This window comes from Canis aureus, chromosome 2, assembly GCF_053574225.1.
Source record: "Canis aureus isolate CA01 chromosome 2, VMU_Caureus_v.1.0, whole genome shotgun sequence".
Lineage (NCBI taxonomy): Eukaryota > Metazoa > Chordata > Mammalia > Carnivora > Canidae > Canis > Canis aureus.
The window spans coordinates 92,244,105-92,265,379 of NC_135612.1; the positions used below are offsets into that span (position 1 = coordinate 92,244,105).

Consider the following 21,275-nt stretch of genomic DNA (forward strand, 5'->3'; position numbering starts at 1 on the left):
GGAAGTGGCGTAGGGCCGCCCGGAAGTGATGTAAGCCGCGCGACTAGGCGGACGGCGGAGCCGCTGTGCGGGAGTCGCTGGTTCGGTGCGGCCCGGCGGGGCGAGGAGGAGGAAAGCATCCCGCAGGGTGAGCGCGGGGGTCTGCCGAGGGCGCCGCGGCCGCTCGGGCTCAAGGGGGGGTGCGAGAAGGGAAAGGCCGGGCGCTGGAGGCTGCGCGCCCCCCTCCCCGAGACGCGGGCGCCCGGCCTGCCGCGGGCGGGGTCACGGCCCGGGCTGCGAACACGGGCGGGGCCGCCGAGGCCGCCCCTGCACCTCTCCCGCCGACTCACCTGCCCTCCACGGCTGACGGCTTCTCTGCCCCCGCTGTGGTTCCGTGTCAACGGCTGGGGGGAAGCCTCCGAGTAAATGCACCGAGCTGCCCTCGCGTTCCAACCTACAAGTCATCGTTTGCAGAAATGACAATAATAATCCTTTGCAATTTGCTTTTTCCTTTTCTTTTTTTTTTTTTTTTTTTTAATCAGTGTGGTCTTTGAGGTTCATTCATGTGGGTCCTTTAATAGTACTGACTTACACCCTTCGGACCCGCGTGTGCCGGACACTGTTCTGAGCGCTTGACTTCATCTGGCCCTTGCAGACCACCCGGGCCAGGTAACCTCCAGACGAGGAAACTGAGGCACAGACAGGCTGTCCCGGCATTCTGTCGTGTGAACGTTCGATGGTTTATTCATCCGGTTCTCTTGTTTCCTATTACACACGCAACACGAAGTATTCCAGTGCCGGTTAAAGTAATGGCAGCGGTAGCTTTTGGGTTGCCTGGAATCGCAAAATCGTCAAGAGGTCTAGTTCTGAGAAGGCGGAGAAGGGGTGAGTGTTTTAGGTCAACCGGCTGGAGCAAGAGCCTAGAGGCCCAGGAATTCCTAGAATATACAACCAGTATAGTCTCACTATGGCTGAAATGTAGATGGCTGGAGGGCTGTGGGGAAAGAAACCCAGAAAGGGCATTAGTGTTTTAACCAAGTATATCCAAAATGTTATTTCAGCGTGTAACCAGCAAATTACTAATGGTCTGCATTCCCTCTCTTTTTTTTTTTTTTTTTTCCCCTACCACGTTTTTGAAATTTGATGTTATTTTACAGTAACCGCATTTTGGGTGCTCCGTAGACACTTGGGGCTGGTGTCTACAGTATTGGACAGTGTGAAACTGTTCTTAGTGTGAGAACCACTGTATATCCCATGTGTTTTTCATGTAAAATTGGTAAACTAGGACAGACTAATATTTGGAGACATTTTTCTTATTTTGTGGCCTTTAATTGCTGAGCTCTTTTTATGCTTTCAGTGCATGCTACCTTTGGTTCCTTTTACTATGAAGTTTTTAACAATATTATTTCCTTTACTGTATTTTTTTTTAAGGTTTTATTTATTCAGGGGGATCCCTGGGTGGCTCAGCGGTTTGACGCCTGCCTTTGGCTCAGGGCGCGATCCTGGAGTCCCAGGATCGAGTCCCGTGTCAGGCTCCCGGCATGGAGCCTGCTTCTCCCTCCTCCTGTGTCTCTGCCTCTCTCTCTCTCTCTCTCTCTCATGAATAAATAAATCTTAAAAAAAAAAAGATTTTATTTATTCATGAGAGAGACAGAGAGAGGCAGAGACACAGGCAGAGGGAGAAGCAGGCTCCATGCAGGGACCCCGATGGGAGAACTCGATCCCAGGACCCCAGGGTCATGCCCTGGGCTGAAGGTGGCGCTGAGCCACCCAGGGATCCCCCCTTTACTGTATTTTAATTGGGGGTCTCTGCAAATGAGAGAGGACTTCCTATCATTTTGTCAGTTACTGAAGGATGAGGCATCTGGCCACCAGAGGTCAGCCTAACTATTTTGATTAGCTTTTTTAAGGATTTAATAACATGTTTTTATTTAGTATTTTTTGAACATTATAATCCGAAAGATAAAAAGAGATGGATTACAAAACGAAAAGACAGCCTTTAGAATGGGAGAAAATATTTGCAAACTATGTTTCACATAAGGGGTTAATACCCAAACTATATAAGAAACTCCTACAATAGCAAAAAAGCAAATAACCCAATTTTAAAAATGAGCAAAAGAGCTAAATAGACATTTTTCCACAGAAGACATACAGCCAGCACATATTTGAAGATGTGTTCAACATCACTGATCATCAGAGAAATGCAATCAAAACCTCAGTAAGAGGGCAAGCCCAGGTGGCTCAGTGGTTTAGCGCTGCCTTCAGCCCAGGGTGTGGTCTCGGGGTCCTGGAATCAAGTCCCACATTGGGCTCCCTGCATGGAGCCTGCTTCTCCCTCTGCCTTTGTCTCTGCCTCTCTCTCTGTCTCTCATGAATAAATAAAATCTTCAAAAAAAAAAAAAAAAACCTCAGTAAGATATCACTTCACACCTGATAGGATGACTATAATCAAAAAATTAAAAGATAACCAGTGTTAGTGAGGATGTGGAGAAGAGAGAACCCTTAGACATGTTGGTGGGAATGTAAATTGATACAGCAATTATATAGAAAACAATCTGGAGTTTTCTCAAAAAATTAAAAAATACCAGTGTGATCCAGCAATCCTATTTCTAGGCGTATATCCACGGGAAATGAAAGCACAGCCTCCAAGATGCATCTGCAGTCCCGTGTTGATTGCAGTGGTGGTCCCAGGAGCCGAGACAGGGAACCCATGTAAGTTCCCATCCATGGATAAATGATAAAGATGTGATTTTTATATAATTGAATACTCTTCAGTCTTAAAAAGGAAAGAGGTCCTGCAATTTGCTACAACACGGTCAGCCCGGGAGACATTTTGCGAAGGGAAATAAGCCAGGCACAGAAAGGCAATTGCTGTATAATCCTACTTCTATGTGGAATCTAAAACAGTCAAACTCGTATTAACAGAGTAGGATGGAAGTTATCACTGGCTTGGGGGAAATTGGGAGATGCTGGACAAGTACAAACTGCGTTAGATAAATTCTGGAGACCTAACGTACAGCCTGGTGAGAGTTAGTAATTATGTATACCTGGAATGCTGAGGGTTAATCTCAAGTGTTCTCACCACACACAGGAAAATGGTAACTGGGGTGATGAATGTATTAATTATTAGCTTGTTTGCTGTAATCATTTCACAGTATATACATGTATCAAAACATCACATTGTACGTGTTAAATATACACAAATTGTCAGTCATACCTCAATAAAGTTGATAATGGTAAAAAATAATAATAAATGGTAGTAAAAAATCCTAGTCTCACTGCCTTAAAACTTACCTTTTTCTTGAGTTTGCTTTTAGTTTTATGGGAAAAAAGAACAAGTGTTAGCAACTGTGGGAATAAATTTCTTCCTGTCCTTGGTAAACTTAGTTTAGTTGAAGAAATAACAAAACTAAAGATTTTGGAAGGTAAGCCTATTTAGTTCTGAAATTATGGTAAAATCATTCTTTAAAGGTAAATTAGACACAAGTAAATGGAATAATAGATCCAGTTAGTTCAGTTTTGATGTGGGAAAATTGTACACATGGAATGTAAAGGAGTAACAGTGATGAGTTCACTCTAGAATTTACATATGCCCCCAACGAGACTTTGTCTTATTTCTGCTAAAAAAGTAGAAGGGTACCTCAGTGGGTTGGGCATCTGCCTTCAGCTCTGGTCATGATCCCAGAACTCCGGGATCAGGATCCAGCCCCAGGTCAGGGTCCCTCTCCCTCTGCCCCTCCCCCTGCTCCTTGTTTTGCTCACTCTCAAATAAATAGATAGAATCTTTATTTTTTTTTTAAGATTCTATTTATTTATTTATTCGTAATAGAGAGAGAGACAGAGACACAGGCAGAGGGAGAAGCAGGCTCCATGCAGGAAGCCTGATGCGGGACTCGATCCCAGGACTCCAGGATCACGCCCTGGGCCAAAGGCAGGCACTAAACCACTGAGCCACCCAGGGATCCCCCAGATACAATCTTCAAAAAAAAAAAAAAAAAAAAAGAGTGGGCGTTTTAAAGAATACTTTAACACAATAACAAGTATAGCCCAATAATAATCTTGCAGATAAAAATCTAGTAAAAATGCAACAGGACAGGAGAATTAAAAGCCAACAGCTTCTCCTGTCTCAATAAACTGAAGACTTACGGTATGTTTACAATTTTGTTTTTGTTTTCATGATGAACTAGGTAATAATATAAACTTGAAAGTATTTGCATTCATGTTTCTTAAAGATGAAGTTATACATAGTTTCTTCATAATGCTTTAGGAGCAATGTTGGTCCTGCTTTAAAAACTTTTCATTTGTTCTTGTGCCCTATAGTCCCAGATCACTTGAAAATAATTTGAGAATTTTTGTCTTCATAGAATAAAAACAGAACATGCTTGTAGAGTTACTTACAGCTGACCTTTGTAATTCTCTCATTTTCTTTCAAAAAAACCTAACAAGCCGTAATGTATGCCAGACGTTTTGGGGGAACAGAATGTGTGGAAGCCAGAGAAATGCTTTTCACAGGAATATTGACCTGAAGCCATAGCATATGACGTTATTAGCACAACTCAGTGTATATTTGAAACTAGAAATGTTTACTAATTTTGGAAATCACTCCTACAGAGTAGCATAGATGAAATGTTATTTTGGTTTTTTGCCTTTTTCATTTAGAGTTGTGCCTTTAGTACACCCGTGTTGCTATGTATACCTCTAGTGTGCTTTCCCCACATTTTGCTTGTCCACTCCTCCCGTGATGGAAACCTAGAACACTTCTAATTCCTTACCATCAAAGAGGAAGCGTCAGAGTACGTGCAGGTCTTATGGAGAATTTCTTTATATACACAAGAGTAGAATTGCTGGATCATGAGATGTGCAAATAGTTTGAATAATAACTCTTTCCTCGGGATCCCTGGGTGGCGCAGTGGTTTAGTGCCTGCCTTTGGCCCAGGGCGCGATCCTGGAGACCCGGGATCAAATCCCATGTCGGGCTCCCGGGGAATGGAGCCTGCGTCTCCCTCTGCCTATGTCTCTGCCTCTCTCTCTCTCTCTGTGTGTGACTATCATAAATAAAGAAAATTTAAAAAAAATAAATAAATAACTCTTTCCTCATCATATGGCTAATGTCCTGTTGATTTTCTCTCCTGTAAGTTGAATATTTTTGTCCTTAGCCATTTCTTTATTGAGGTTGCTGTCTTTTTGTTGTGGATTTGTAGTTAACTTAGTTCTTGATATCTTTAGTTCAGTTCAGAAATAATGAATTTTGATGTAATTGAATTCATTTTTTGGTCTCATGCTTTATGTTTTTTTATTTAAGAGTCTCTGGGGGGTCCTTGGGTGGCCTAGTCGGTTGGGCATCCAACTCTTGATTTTTAACTCAAGTCATGATCTTGGGATCATGGAATTAAGCCCCCTGTCAGGCTCTGTGCTCAGTGTGGGGTGTGCTTGTCCCTCTACCTCTGCTCCCCGCTCTTAAATAAAAAAATCTTAGATAATGATAATAATAACAGTCTCCCTGACCCCAAGTCACAATGATACTCTATATTCGTGTATTATATTCTTTCTTTCTTCTTTTTTTTTATTTATTTATGATAGTCACAGAGAGAGAGAGAGGCAGAGACACAGGCAGAGGGAGAAGCAGGCTCCATGCACTGGGAGCCCGACGTGGGATTCGATCCCGAGTCTCCAGGATCGCGCCCTGGGCCAAAGGCAGGCACCAAACCACTGCGCCACCCAGGGATCCCTCGTGTATTATATTCTATTAACGGCATAGTTTTACATTCTCACGTAGATCTTTCATTGAACATGAGTCCTCCTTTGTATGTGGCAGTATGTAGGTATACAGTTTGGTTTTTCTTGTGAGGAGCCAGCTTTGCCAATATTTTGTACTAACTGCGTTCGATCCCCCTTGATTTACATGCTAACTTTATTTTGTACTACATTCCACAACTTTGTGTGGCTGCGTTTCTGAGTTTTGTTCTGTACAATTGGACTATTTGTCCAATATACTAACTCTACCATATTTTAATTTCTGTGACTTTTGTAATATGTGTTAATATCTTGTAGGCCAAGAATCCCCTTCAATCTTCAGTTTAAATAATGGGGGTCGCTGCATGGGGAATTTTATTCTCTCCATATTGAGATTGTATAAATCAATTTGGAAAAACTTTTTATAATATTCATTTGTTCCATCCAAGATGTTTAAATCATTTTCTATGTCCTTTATTAGAATTTTTTATTCTTCATAGAGGTCTTATATATTATTAAATAGTTTCTAGATACTTGATAGGTTTGATGTTGTTGGATTTTTTTTCCTCATTGTGAAAGATTTATATGTCATGCTTTTTTTAGTTAGTATTGTTTGTATAGAAGTTTTTAACTTAAAAGTACCTGTGTTCAAATCCACACTCTGTCACTTAGTAGAAATATGGCCTTGGGCACGTAGCTTAAATTTCATGTGTAAAATGAGGGCAGTTAAAGTACCTCTCTTGTAGGGTTATTAGGAGAATTTTAAATAAATTAACATTGGCAGTTCCTATATACTATAATGATAATTAATGAATATCCATAGATTAATCTCAAATCAAGAACTTTGTTGAGCTCTTTTAGTAACTCTAATTGTTTCTTTTATTTTTTTTTTAATTTTATTTATTCCTGAGAGACAGAGAGAGAGGGAGGCAGGCTCCATGTGGGGAGCCTGATGTGAGACTCGATCCCAAGACTCGAGGATCACACCCTGAGCCGAAGGCAGGCGCTAAACCACTGAGCCACCCGGGGGTCCCCTAACTGTTTCAATGTCAGGTTTCTTAAATTAGATTACCGTATTATTTGTAAATAATAATGGGGACCTGATGCAGGACTCGATCCCAGATCCCGGGGTCACAACCTGGGCCGAAGGCGGGCACCCAGCGGGCGCCCAACCGCTGAGCCCCCCCAGGCGTCCCTATAAATTTCTTTGAGGTTGAGGTGTTCTTCCCTTCCCTTATCCTGGGGATAAGCTCTATAAGCATATTCTTTACCTTTTATTTGATCTGCTATTGGATTTTATTACGTAATATTGGAAATTTTGCAAGTGAAATGAGCCTGTACTTTTTTATTTGGTTCCTCTCTAGGTTTGTAATTAATATTTTATTATCATCATAAAAGGAGCTTGTCAGCTTATATGATTTTTTTTTTTTTCTGGAACAACTTAAATAGGTATTAATTTTCTTGGAAGTTTAGTGGAACTCATTTATAAAATTATATGGGCCTGGTGCTTTTAAAAGGAGGTTGGTGCCTTTTCATTTTCTTTAACACATACTGGCTTGTTCTAGTCAAGTTATCTATTTCCTCCTGTGTGAGTTTTGGTATTTTATTCCAGAATTCAGCCATTTCATTTAGGTTTTCACATTTAGTATATATTTGTCATATTTTTTATTTTTAAACACTTTTTGTGTTTTTAAGTCACTTGATGAGTTTCACTAGTCACTTTTTCTTATATCTTCAAAAAAATTTTCAGTCTTCTGTTATTCTCATATGTATGCTATTTCATTTCTGCTTTTATTTCCTTTCTGCTTATTTTGCTATTGCTCTTTTCCATTATTTTTTTTAAGATTTTATTCATTTGTTCACGAGAGATACACAGAGAGAGAGGCAGAGACACAGACAGAGGGAGAAGCAGGCTCCCTGCAGGGATCCCAATGAGGGACTCGATCCCGGGACTCCGGGGTCACGACCTGAGCCAAAGGCAGATGCTCAACCACTGAGCCACCCAGGCGTCCTCTTTTCCGTTATTTTGAATTGAATGCTTAACTTGTAGATACTTAAATTTCCTCATCGGTGTATTCAGAGCTGTAACTTCCTTTAAGTACTAGTTTGGCCGCCTCCCACAAATTTTGCCTTGTATAGTTTATATTATTCGGTTTTAGTATTTAATATCCTTTTCAATTTCCATTTTAACCCATGAGTTAATTAGCTTCCCAACATAGAGTTGCTTTTAAATAACCTTTAATACCTACTTTTATTGCATTTTGGTCAGAGAATTTCGTCTGAATGAAATAGACCCTTTGGAATCTATAACCTAATACGTGATCTATTTCTTGTGCGTGTATGTGTACTCTCAGATGTCTAACCTGTTTGGCATAGAATCCTGACAACTGATGTAATACATAAAGTACATTAATATTTTGACTGTTTTTCAGGCTTCTTATATCCCCTGCTTATATAGTTCTGTCAGTTGTTACCTGAAAATTTTTGAGATTGTGCTTTCAGGGTCATACATGTATATGATGAGTACTATAATTTTATTCTGTTCCTTTCACTGGTGTAATTGTCCATCTTTGTCCCTTATATTTTATGGCTTGAAATCTTTTTTGTTGGGTATTAAGATTGCTATCTCAGCTTTATCTTGGTCCACAGTTGCCTATTACATCTTTTTTCATTCTTTTATTTTTTTTTACCTTTTTCTTTTTTTTTTGAAGTATCTTCTGTTGCATTATTATTGAATCTTGTTTTTTTTAATCCAGTCTGTCTGTTTTTTAACTGTGAGTTTAACCTGTTGACATTCATTGTAGTTTCTACTATATTAAGAATTACACCTGGAAAAAAAAAAGATTTATACCTGCCATTTTCTCTCGTATCTATAGATTATGGTTATAATGACCACAGCCTTTGGGTCCCAGCAAGAGCCCTAACGTCTAGCAGCTCTACAGCCAGGACAGGTCCCCTAAACTAATCCCAACAAGCACATCTAAAGGGAAAGAACTACCTCTTATAGCTCTCTATCTGGAGTTTGGGTCATCAAGGAACTGCTTTTGAAGAAGTAATTTTCTGGGCTAGAACAGTATACTAAAGAATAAACTGACCCAGCTATGTACCAAGAAGAGATGAAAATGACCTCAGGCTCTGCTTCCCAGGAGTCATTCCCAATAGAAAATTCTGCCTGAGTCTATGAAATAGAGATGGGAAAGCCCAGTAAGGGTTCTTATTTAGCATCCGTGTTCTTAGATACTCAATAAAGTTAGATGGACAGTAATGTTACTCATTGCTTTCAGACTTTAATATCATTTCTCTAGTCTTCTCATTCACAGGTTAAAGCTACCTTTCCAGATAGTTCAACAACTAAGTCACCAGTTTCCAAGGGCATTTGCACCATCCATGGAAAGCATCGGATCTGTGTACACCAGATGTCCTTGACAACTCATCCCGCCGTCTCCCTGCACAAAATTTGCACCACCAGTGGACAACAAAGGCAACCATTGTTTCTTTTCTTTACCAAGTAGATATAATATCTCCACCAACAAAACAATACACAAAGTGTCTCTTCCCAGTATCAAGACCAGTTGAGACCACTAAGAAAATCAGCTTTCCTAGATGAGGACCCCTTCTCTTCTTGGGTAGCCAGGATTTGAAGGAGAGACTCTGACCTGTACAACTGGTAAGTGACTTAACACTTTTACACACTGAACTGGTCCTGAGAACTGAGATGTCTTCTTTGTAAGTGAAGAATATACAACATAATCTCGAAGAACTGCACAGTGGTATGAGCCAGAGACATACCATGTGTGCATAACGGACTGTCATACAGATTAAGCTTGCTGAAGGATTTTTCATCTTTTGTTTCTGTTTGCTAGTTTTAGTCAGTCTTTTGCTGGCTTAGATTGTTACCCTTTTCTGGTTTCTTCTTCTGTTCTAATGGGTCCCAGAAATCCCTCTCCTGACCCCTTATCAGAATCAGAAAGTGAGGAAGAAGAAAATGCTAACTACCTAAATGAGAGTTCTGGGCAAGAGTGGGATTCCTCTGAAGAAGAAGACCCTGTGGTGCCCAACCTAACACCTCTTGAGAGTCTTGCTTGGCAGGTTAAGTGCCTTTTAAAATATTCTACAACTTGGAAACCTTTAAATCCTAATTCCTGGTTATATCACGCTAAACTCTTGGATCCAAGCACACCAGTCCATATACTTCGAGAGATAGGCCTAAGACTCTCCCATTGCTCCCATTGTGTACCCAAACTGGAACCAATTCCTGAGTGGCCTCCTCTGGCTTCTTGTGGAGTACCCCCTTTTCAGAAGCCCCTTAAAACTGCCAGCCGGCTGTCTAGAGATCATGCCACTCTAAATGGAGCACTACAGCTTGCCACCAAACAGTTAAGCAGAACGTTGAGTAGAGCCACTCCCATACCTGAATACCTAAAACAGATCCCTAATTCATGTGTTTCTGGTTGTTGCTGTGGCTGGTTAACTAAAACAGTTAAGGAAACAACCCGCACTGAACCCATCAACACGACTTACTCATACACTGACTTCCAAAAGGCAGTTAATAGACTCCTAACTGCATCACTATAAAGAGCTACCATTTGTTCTGGTACCTGTCCTATTGCTGATTGAGAAGGAAGTCACACACACACCGCAGTTAAGAAACACATGCCTTCTCAATGAACGATGCCCTGTCCTGACAAGCCCTTAAGTACTGCCACTACAGTAGCACCGTAACTCCGCTACAGAAAATGCATGATGAGCTTGCCCTTTGACAGACCCTGTGGATAAAATGAAAACTTCAGTAGAAAATTAGACAAAACGGACCATATTACAGAAGTTGACTATTGTTCACACTCAGCCCCCGCCCCCCAATTTATTGTGCCTCTCTGAATGGAGAGGAAGAAGTAACGGGCCCCTACCCCTTTTGTTACCTTACCTTCAAAATAGCCAGTGGGGAAAGTGGGAACTTAGCTACTCCCAATAACACCTTTCTGAGCATATGCTTTTCTAACGTTAATTTCTACATGCTAGTTAAATTAATTTGAATTACCTAGACAAAAGAAAATGATGGGGCTGAGGATTTATCTCCCACCTTTTATACAGATAGGCCTATAGATGGCACCCTTTAGGGTTCTTATTTTGGGGGGAGGGAGTGCAGTTTCAAACATAGACTGTACTGCTTCAGACCTGTTACAGTACCTGCAGTTACAGTATAAACCTTTATATCATAGGCTCCCAGCAGGCCGTCTCTAGCTACGTTGGCCTAAAAAAATTGAAACCGGGGGTTAAACAGACACCTGTTCTGCAGGGAATGTGTTTCATGCATCTTGGCATTCAGAGGTTAGTCAAGAGCAGATTGTATTTTAAAAGACCAGTAGGAAAGGAGGGCAGCCCCGGTGGCGCCGCGGTTTAGCGCCGCCTGCAGCCCCGGGCATGATCCTGGAGACCCTGGATCGAGTCCCACGTCAGGCTCTCTGCATGGAGCCTGCTTCTCCCTCTGCCTGTCTCTCTCTCTGTCTCTATGAATAAATAAATAAAATCTTTAAAAAAAATAAATAATAAAAAATAAATAATAAAAGACCAGTAGGAAAGGATTAAGAGCATTTATGCTTTCAGTATTAACTACTAGTGAATTAAAATATTTCATCTGTATAATCTCAGCAGTACTTTATGCACTGTTTACATCTATTGCAAACTTTTCAGGAACTCTTCTAACTTTTAAGACCTTATTACTACTACAGAAAAATCTCAGCCTAGTACAATTTGAAGTTGGGGTTTGTAGCATCATTGTTTTTCTAGATATAGATTAGCTTTAGATTTTTTTCTAGCTCAACAAGGAAGAGTACCCTTGTGAATTAATCTTGCTGTATTTATTTAAATAAGTCAAAACATAGAAGTACTACATAAAAGAAGATGCATGCGACCATTAAATCTTTTCACACACCTACAATAGAGTGAAACCTGTGTGTGTGATCCTGGCTGACCGGGCATCAAAAAGCCATCAGAAAATGGATTGTGAAAAAATATGTCACATACCCTTTCATTTTAGTCTTTTTCCTGTTCTCCATAATTAAGTACTGCATATGATGTGGCATCAAAGAAAGGGAAGCATCAGTGGAATCACAAATTCTATACATGTATAGCAACTTTAAGGAGAGAGGGAAATGTTTATAATCTGATGAGTTTTTCCGCTAAGCCTTAGTTGTCGTATCTTAAGGAAAAAAGAGGGACCTGTAATAGGAAAAAATATTTGTTAGTGGAAAATTGCTGAACTGAAACCATATCATACTGTTAGTATAACTGAATGTATCAGAAACTGTTCCTATGTAGATGTTCTGTGAAACTGGGTTTTTAAAATGTTGTAAGAACCTGTTTTCCTTTTTTTTTTTTTTTTTTTTTAAGCGGGAGGTGGGAAGAGGTAGGGAGATCTGAAAATTAAAATATATTGATGTTTATGTAACCATAATTTGTTCCTTTTTCTGTATGTGTGTATAAAAGTGCCTTGCTCATGAAGCATTTTTGCTATTCACTCCAAAAGGAAGCCTTTCCCCAGCTCCGCAGCTAAATAAACCAACAGCTTTATACATGCTGAACAGAGTATGGTCATTTGTTCTCAACAAATGAAATAGATCCTGCTTTGCTTAAGGCCTATCCAACATTCACTAAGTGCTGAATAGAGTCAACTGACTGATACGGATACAGATAAATAGTATCTATACAGAGTGTCTGATAGGAGGTGACTTGGCAGCTCTAGAAAATGAAACATACTCATAGAAGAAAATGTCAGCTATTCAGTCAAGACCTGTATTTGAACCCATTTGTTAGTATGTGTTAAGTAATTACAGGTTACACAGAGTGATAGGTTCCTGGAAAAGACTTAAGCCTTTACTTCTTTGTGTGTGCCACAGACACGGGGCTGTAGGGGAGGATTTACCACTTTCCCACTCTCCCCTACAAGAGATTGGGAGAAATGACAAATTTATTATGTATTCACAGGAATATTTATCAAAGGAAACAGGACTTCTAAACCAACAGACATTAATGTTATTAAAGGTATTACTCTCTTGCCGTGCAGATCGGCAGCCTCTTTTTGTTGAAGCAGTCCAGATACTTTGAGCACAGAAGACCGTAATCATGTCTTTTAAACCCATCAGCGTTCCCAAGAGAAGGAAGAAAATTGATACATGTCTGCTGTTAGGGAATTTAGAGATCGCTTGGGTTATTTTTTTACCAATACATAAATTCTCTCTCCTGTCTCTAATAAATAATTTTCTACTTTTGGCTTCAGTATTAGAGAACTTCATGCCTTTTGGAGTATCCCATTACTTTTAAATGTCTCTTGTTAGAAATTTAGCCATTCATCTAATAACATATGGTGTGTCTGTCTACTATAATCCAGACACTGGGAGTGCAAAATTAGATACTACACATAAATTAGTTGTTGTTGTTTTTTAAGATTTATTTATTTATTCATGAGAGACAGGGACGGAGACACAGGCAGAGGGAGAAGCAGGCCCCCCTCAAGGAGCCCAGTGCGGGACTCGATCCTGGATCCAGGGACCACGCCCTGAACCGAAGGTGGACACTCAACCGCTGAGCCACCCAGGCGTCCCAGAAATTAATTTTAAAATACATCGAACCAGGGCACCTGGGTGATTGACTCAGGTTAAGCATCTGATTTCAGCTCAGGTCATGATCTCAGGGTCCTGGGATGCAGCTGAGCCCTGCATCTGGCTCCTTGCTCAGTGGGGAGTCTGCTTGTTCCTCTCCATCTGCACCTCCCCCTGCTTGTGCTCTCTGTCTCAAATAAATCTTTTTTAAAGATAATTTTAAAAATAAAATATATTGAACCAATAGAATTGCCCTGAAGCTTTTGGCCATTGATATTCTTGCTCTCTGGGGTCACGTTAAATAAGCCTGCCTGATCCTTATACAGACCCGTAGATATTTGTAAATGTGCAAGTGTAGTGGAAATTCACATGGAGGGCACAATTAAACCCCAAAAGGGGTAGTCAGCTAAGGGAATAGATAAAGAGGTCTTTTATACACAGATAAAAGTTGTATTTGATAAATTCAAGAGGCAATGGCACCCAAAGATCAGGGCCAGGAGTGTTTTGCTTGTATGGCTGGGGCATATGGAAAAGCCCAGAAAGTCTGGATAAGTTGTCAGACTGCATGATACAAGCCTGTGCAGAGCTCCTGGCCTGAGTCCCCAGTGAGCAGTACCCACTGGACTGGGACATTGAGAGGGCCATACCAGCCAACACCACCCACCGGTGTCAACTTGCTCTTGTCGAAAAGAAAATCTCTAGCATATCTTTGCCAATTTTAAACAAAGTTCAGTTAACAGTTACATGTTTGAGTCTATCACTGTATACAACCCTCTGAATTCTTTTCAATTGGTGACAACAGTGGGATTAAATAACAGTTTCGGCATGAGACCAAGAAAATGGAAAGGATAAAGGTAACGCCATGACCTGACACTTGCTGGCTACCCAACTGCTGTTAGCTGTGAGAACTATGACCGGCTCTTCTCAGGGAGATGTGGGAAAGGAAGGCCTGAGTCTAAAATCCCAGAGTTACTGCTTCCAAACAGCATGGACTTAGCTTAAATTGCTAGTGACGGGTTAGGGTTGGATCCTTTTAAAAAAAGAAAAAAGAAAAGGTTGGCTGGAGTTTGGGCGATTTATTTGGGAAGACATGGGTGACCCTGACACATAATATGAAAATTCCTGGATCCATTAGGAATTGATGTCCCAGGAGTAGGACATGATCTGTGGTCACCCAGGAGACCTGGGATCCCAGTCGGCCCAACAAGATTAAAACTAGGTTCCGAGTATACATAGAAACCCAGCCGATGTGGTATCCGATTAGATTTCAGCAGAAACCAGATGAAACGGTGTCAGAGTCAGTGTTGCAGTTTGTAAACTCAGCAGCTCCTTCTTCAGGGAAAGTCACATTTGGGTGAACTGCCGAACCCTGAACACTGACGTGCCGCCCATAGTGTCAGTGGGGGACCCGAGGCTCCCGTGTGTCACCTGGTGTTTTACAGTGTTCTAGTTAGGCGTCTGGAAGGGACAACTTCCTTGGGGAGGCTCCCCAGCTTTTGGAACAGTCCAAGGGTATGGCCAGTCCTCGTGAAAGAAAACCCTATAGACTGGCTTTATGATTGCACCCCGAACTACCAGAAAGACTTGATTCGGCACCAGTGGCAGAGCTCTGGTGACACGGGGCCAACACCTAGAGAACTAAATTCTTTATTAATTGAAAGCATTAATGCTGGCCACAACCAGTGTGTGCCACGGGAATTCATCACGAAGTGGGCTGTGTCGTGTCGGCCCCCAGCTACCTGCCCGGGAGTAATGTGGACTCCAAGGGCCCTGAATGCCTTGGTCCAGATGCCACCTTCCCTCTTTAATGTTGGTCACTTTTCTATGCACTGTTTCCTTAAATCTGTTGGGTTACTGATTTAGCAAATATAAAATACAGGATGCCCAAATGAATTTCTGGTAAACAATGAAATATGGGACATACTTATATCAGGAAAAAAATACTTATCTGAAATCCACATTAAATTTTTTTTAATCTGGCAGCCCTATAAATATGTTAGCAGCATTGATTAATTGGGTTGTAATCATGGAGTTGTTCCTGGAGGCAGTCCGGCTCTTCCCATTATGTGTGGCTTACCTGCCTCCAAATACGTGATGGGGTGCAGGGGAGCGGGAGGCAAACACATACTTGAGCCAGGATTAGAGGCGTGAGGTGGGAGGGGAAGCCCAACTGCTGGTATGAGAATTTTGTAGGAGACACATTTTATAGGTTAAAAAACCATTAAAACCTTTCCAGACGCATTTTTAAAATGCTGTCACGATAATAGGTAGTTTGGGTTTGTTGCTGTCTGTGTCCTGTGTGGGTTAACTGCTAAATCTTAAGCCGTGTTTTAAGCAGTTAACTTCTCACTTCGCTTTACTATGAAGAAAAGCTTCAGTATTACTCAAAACAACACCTGGTAGGTAGCACGGTTGTGGCAGCCGTTCTGCATTTGCAGAAACGGTCCACACACTTGGAACCCTCATCTTTTCCTTCCAGAACCCCCAGAAGGCACAGGACACCCGGGGAGATGGGGGGTGAGGAGCAAAGTTGAAAACACGAATCTGAACGTTTATTTTTGTCTCCTTTTGTAACCAGGTCACTCATCCCACTTTGCAGCCGAAGCTGGGAGGCTTATCCTCTGGACAGATCAAACCGAGCAGATTAGAACCCGGCCTCGGGGAGAGCAGTGGTGGTGTGAGGTGCTCCGCTGAAAACCGGGGATTGAGAGAATGTCGGCATTGTGATCACGCGCCCTCCGGCCTCCTCCAGGCCGCCTCAGAATCTGGCAGCTGGGCTCAGGCCCAGCCCTGCCCACCTCACCCAGAGAGAGGAGCAATTCTACGAACAACGTGCCACCTGATGATCTGTTACAATGAAACCCGGAGTTACAAGGCCTGCCCACTCCTATGTGGCTCTGAGTCTCTCGTGATCATGATAAACTGATAGCCAAGGGTCAATACATATTTGAGGGTAACTTCAAGAATGAGATATGGAGACTAAAACAACTAAAATAACCTAAAACAAACAAACCCAAAACCTGGAAATAACGCAAGGGCCATAGAACTCCCCAGAGAAGCTATAATACTCTCAGACACAGGAGAATATACTGCATCCGTGAAGTAAGAACAGGATGCTGGGGAAAAAATGAACAATCAGAAAATACAAATATTGGAAAAATACGGCTTGAATTAAGCATTCAGTAGGTGTATTGGAAGATAAGGTGAAGAAATTTCAGAAAGTAGAACAAAAAGATGGAGGTGGAAAATAGAGAAGGAAAAAAAAAATCAGAAGATCAGAACGGCACACAACATCTGATTAGTAAGAGCTCCAAAATGAGACGAGAGAAGGGGGGTGAAAAGAGAACAAAATTAAAGAACATTTCTCCAAAATGTAGGATACGGGTCACGTAAATTAAGAGGATCCACCAAGTGCCCGGCACAATGAATCAAACACACAGAAGCATATCCTGAGACTTCAGGACGCCGAGAATAAAGACCCTAATCGCTTCCGAAGGGGATGAAACAAGAGTCACATGAAAGGTATTTTTCATGAGGCGCCTGGGTGGCCCAGGCAGTTAAGCTCCAGCTCTGGATTTTGGCTCAGGCCATGATCTCAGGGTCTTGGGATCAAGCCCCACATCAGGCTCGGTGCTCAGTGGGGAGTCTGCTTGAGATTCTCTCTCTCTGCCCCTCCCCCTGCTTGCTCTTGTCCCCCCCCCCCCCCAATAAATCTCAAAAGAAACAGAAATCTTTCCAATCTGGTTTAGATTTCTTGGAAGCAACACTGGTCAAAGGAAGACTATGAAAACAAGGCCTTCAAATAGAAGAGGAAAAATTCCAACGTAGAATTCCACTCCCCAACGTCCACGTACGGGGCTAACATGACATTTGGGCTTTTGTGGTCTCAACATTGCATCTTACCGTGTTCCTTTTTTTAGGAGGCCGCTGGAGAATGTGCTTCACCAAAACAAAGGAGTCCATCTTCTTGGGAGTCCCCAAGAAGGCTTGGGGTCCTGAAAACATAAGATCTCACAGAGGAATGCAAAGAGGATAAGTCCTGGGATGGCTACTATGTCAAGTAAGCAGGATGCGGGCCTGGGGAAGCGGGTCTCTGGAAACTGGGAACAGTGTGTGTACCTGGGAAACCAGGAAGGCGGGAGACAGATGCCCGAACACTAGGGGGCCGGCGGGGGGAGGGGGATGTACAGGGGACAGTGGGTTAATGTTAAAACGAGGCAGTTAGAAGTACAACAAATAGACATTTTTGGATTCGGGGTTATGGACACATTCTGGAGTGTCACGAATATAAACCTCAAATTTTACTTCAATTTTATTATTTTGCTACAACCAGAGTAGTCAGATTTTAGAAGTTTGACATTAAAAATATAGTAAAATTGTAGTCATGTCAGCGATTAGGTTGCTTCTTCAGGTGTCATTCTCCACAACTGCAGTGGATGCTCAGTAAGATGTGCACTGCAGAAGGCTTTTTTAGAAAAAAATATATATAACTTTTTTTTAGTAAAAGGAATTTTGTCCCTTTCTTAGGCAAATCTCTAAGTTTTCTTATTTACAGAAATGATGCATAGTTTATAGCAGTAGAGTCAACAGCATTTTCATTTAAATTTTAGCCTCTGTTCATTTAAAAGCACAAGGAATTACCTCCTTTAAAAATAATATTTTGAAAAAATAATATTTTGAAATTTCACACTATTTTTCACCTTCTGTAGTGTTTTTGCTATCAAGATATAGTTAAATCCAGTGACAGCTCCATGGTATATGCCCATGTAATGCTTTAGGGTTTTTTCTGAGTCGTGATTGAGGATTTTTCCCATAATTTGTTTGTATTATCACTATATAATCAAATAAAATCTTATTTAATCACAAAGATTATGTGTGGTGATGTGTGTTTTCTCTTTCATCAAATCTATGGAGTGAACTCAATTCGTCTAGCTGACTTTTTTTTTTTTTTAAAGTAAGGGATAACATACCTACGGTAAAATACAAAAAGGACACTGATCGTTAAGTGTAACTTTCCACATGTTACACTTGTATCGGGATGTATACGCTTAAAGTAAAAAAAAAATTCTGAGCCCTAGTTTCCTTTCCCAGCTACACCTCCTGGAGGAAGAACCACTCTTCTCTTCTAAATTCGGTTACTTAGGCCCGTTCTCAGCCCCTTGTGAATGGGATCGTGCAGTGTGTACGGTTTTATGCGTGGCTTCCTTTGTCGGAGTAACGGCTGTGGTTCACAGACGCGTGCACATATCACCGGTTGGGTTTTCTCTTGCTGTGGACTATTCCCTGTATGGACATACCGTAACTCATTGATCCATTCATGGCCTTCGAGTTCTTTCCCGTTGGAGGCTGTTACAAATAAAGCTGCAGTATACAGCTGTTTCCGGTGGGTATGTGCACTCATTCTTCTTGGGTTTATACCCAAGAGTCGAACTGCTGTGTCATAAGATAGGTGTATGTTTGTTTTAGCAAAACTGGCAGTTTCCAAACGCTTTCCGAAGCGATTTTATCATTTTACACTGTCACCGGCGAACTACAAAAGTTTCCATTGCTACACATCCTTACTAACACTCATTATTGTCATTCTTTAATTTTACCCATTCTGATCTGTAATTGTGTCTTGTTGGCGGCTTTAATTTACATTGATCGGCAACAGTACCTCTTGGTATGCCCGTAGCTATTCATATACTTTTTTTTTTTTAAGATTTATTTATTTATTTATGATAGAGAGAGAGAGGCAGAGACACAGGAGGAGGGAGAAGCAGGCTCCATGCTGGGAGCCCAATGTGGGACTCGATCCAGGACTCCAGAATCGCGCCCTGGGCCAAAGGCAGGCACTAAACCGCTGAGCCACCCAGCGATCCCCTATTCATATACTTATTAAAGTATTTGTTCAAGTCTTTTGCCCACTTGTAAATGATATTATCGTCTTATTATTGATTTCTACAAGTTCTTTATACACTTTTTATACAAGTTGCCAAAGATCCTGTTGACCCTTGAGAAATGGAAGGAGAAGGGGTGTCGGAGTCCCCGGTCCCTGTGTAGGCAACAATCCACATGTGACCCCTGACCCCCCAAAGTCTTCAGTACTAATAGCCTCCTGTTGACCAGAAGCCTTACTGATAACATAAGTTGTCGGTTAACATATATTTTATGTTACATGTTTTATGTACAGTATTCTTACCATCAAGTATGCCAGAGAAAAGAAAGTGTCATTAAGAAAATCATAAGGGAGAGAGAAATGCATTTACAGTACTGTCCTCTATCGGGAAACATCCGTGTGTAAGTGGAGCCGTGCAGTTCGAAGGTCAATTGCACGTGTGTGTTTTGAATATCTCTGCCAGGCTAGGCCTTGCCTTTTATTTTTATTTTTTATTTTTTATTATTCATGAGAGACACAGAGAAAGAGGCAGAGACCCAGGCAGAGGGAGAAGCAGGCTCCATGCAGGGAGCCCGACGTGGGACTCGATCCCGGGACCCCGGGTTCACACCCTGAGCCAAAGGCAGACGCTCAACCGCTAAGCCACCCAGACATCCCTAGGCCTTGCCTTTTAAATGATTTTTTTTTTAATTTTTATTTATTTATGATAGTCACACAGAGAGAGAGAAAGAGGCAGAGACACAAGCAGAGGGAGAAGCAGGCTCCATGCACCGGGAGCCCGACGTGGGATTCGATCCCCGGTCTCCAGGATCGCGCCCTGGGCCAAAGGCAGGCGCCAAACCGCTGCGCCACCCAGGGATCCCCGGCCTTGCCTTTTAATGGTATATTCCAATGAGTGGAAGTTTTTCATTTTGATGAAATCCAGTTTATCTTTTTTTTTCAGTACGGTTAGTGCTTTGACAGATCTTTGCCATCCTGAATGTTACCAAGGGGTTCTCTTTTTTTAGAAGCTTTATAGTTTTAGCTTTTAAGTCGATGATCCATCTCAGATTAATTCTCTATATAAGGTAGAAGGGGAATTATCTTTATTAAAGTATTCTTACTGCAGCTATTTTTAAAATGTGATCCCTGAGAACAGAATATTAGAGGCACCTCTGTTTCCTCTAATACTTTCTCCTTTTATTCAGTTTTATCCGGGTCAAAGGTGATTTATCTAGATGTGGTTTATACATCTTTGGAGTTGGTCCTTTTCATGAACTTTGAGGTAGGAAAGTTGACATTCGGTTTTTAAGTAAGTTGTCCTCAAAAGACTGAAAAATTCCGAAATTAAAATTTTTCTTGAAAATCAATTATCTAAGTGGCATAAAATAACTACAAATTTAATGCAGTTACTTGTTTAAAATTTTGGATATTAATATACCAATTCTATAACCATTGGAGTTACAAAAATTGTATTTGTTACTCTGCCGTGTACTGTTATTTTAAATGTTTTTATGCATGTAAGGTATTCTCCTAGATATTATCTAGCCTAATTAATATTCCCACTATCCATTGATTTTCCTATTATTCAACTCTAAGAAATTTCTCAATGTCTTTTTTTTTTTTTTAAGATCTTATTTATTTTCAAGAGAGGTAGAGACTAGGCAGGGGATCAGAGGGAGAGGGACGAGCTGACTTCATGCTGAGCGAGGAGTCCAGCACGGGGCTCAACCCCAGGACCTCAGGGTTAGGTCATAACCTAGGCCGAAACCAAGAGCTGGACGGACGTTCAACCAACTGAGCTGCCCAGGCATGACCTGCTTCTATACGTAAAATTAATAGTTTTCACATTTAATTATTTATAGCTCTTTTTAAATCCATTCCCATAAATATTTTGGCTTATCAGTAATTCCAGCACATACGGCGTATTCATTCAGTTGGTCCTTCGGCAAATACTTAGCACCCATGGAGTGCCAAGTGCTAGCCTAAGCACTGGGACGTCAACGTTTAGCAAAACAGGCAAAACTTCCTACTTTCATGGAGCTTACATTTTAGTGAGATTTTTTTTTTCACTTCAATTTATATCCCAATTATTTACCTTTACTTAC

General features: G+C 41.3%; 1 protein-coding gene across 8 annotated transcripts; it reads left to right on the top strand.

The window, feature by feature from the left end:
* Positions 1-3: 3 nt before the first annotated feature.
* On the top strand, positions 4-18,179 carry DCAF16 (DDB1 and CUL4 associated factor 16). Of its 8 annotated transcripts, XR_013370479.1 has the most exons (4): positions 4-127; positions 5,566-9,379; positions 15,889-16,832; positions 17,231-18,179. XR_013370479.1 is itself a non-coding variant. In XM_077881547.1 (3 exons), the coding sequence occupies exon 3, from the start codon at positions 9,637-9,639 to the stop codon at positions 10,285-10,287; it is 651 nt and encodes a 216-aa protein (XP_077737673.1). In that variant the 5' UTR covers positions 4-127; positions 2,593-2,691; positions 9,018-9,636; the 3' UTR covers positions 10,288-12,293. The 8 variants fall into 8 exon arrangements, 7 of the variants coding, with proteins under 7 accessions (XP_077737673.1, XP_077737690.1, XP_077737663.1 ...); XM_077881547.1 differs by lacking the exons at positions 15,889-16,832; positions 17,231-18,179 and adding an exon at positions 2,593-2,691 and having other exon boundaries at positions 9,018-12,293; XM_077881564.1 differs by lacking the exons at positions 15,889-16,832; positions 17,231-18,179 and adding an exon at positions 2,593-2,691 and having other exon boundaries at positions 9,033-12,293.
* The last annotated feature ends 3,096 nt before the right edge of the window (positions 18,180-21,275 follow it).

Excerpts from the sequence above, each read along its gene's own strand:
- DCAF16 (XM_077881547.1), top strand. The coding sequence starts at position 9,637 with ATGGGTCCCAGAAATCCCTCTCCTGACCCCTTATCAGAATCAGAAAGT.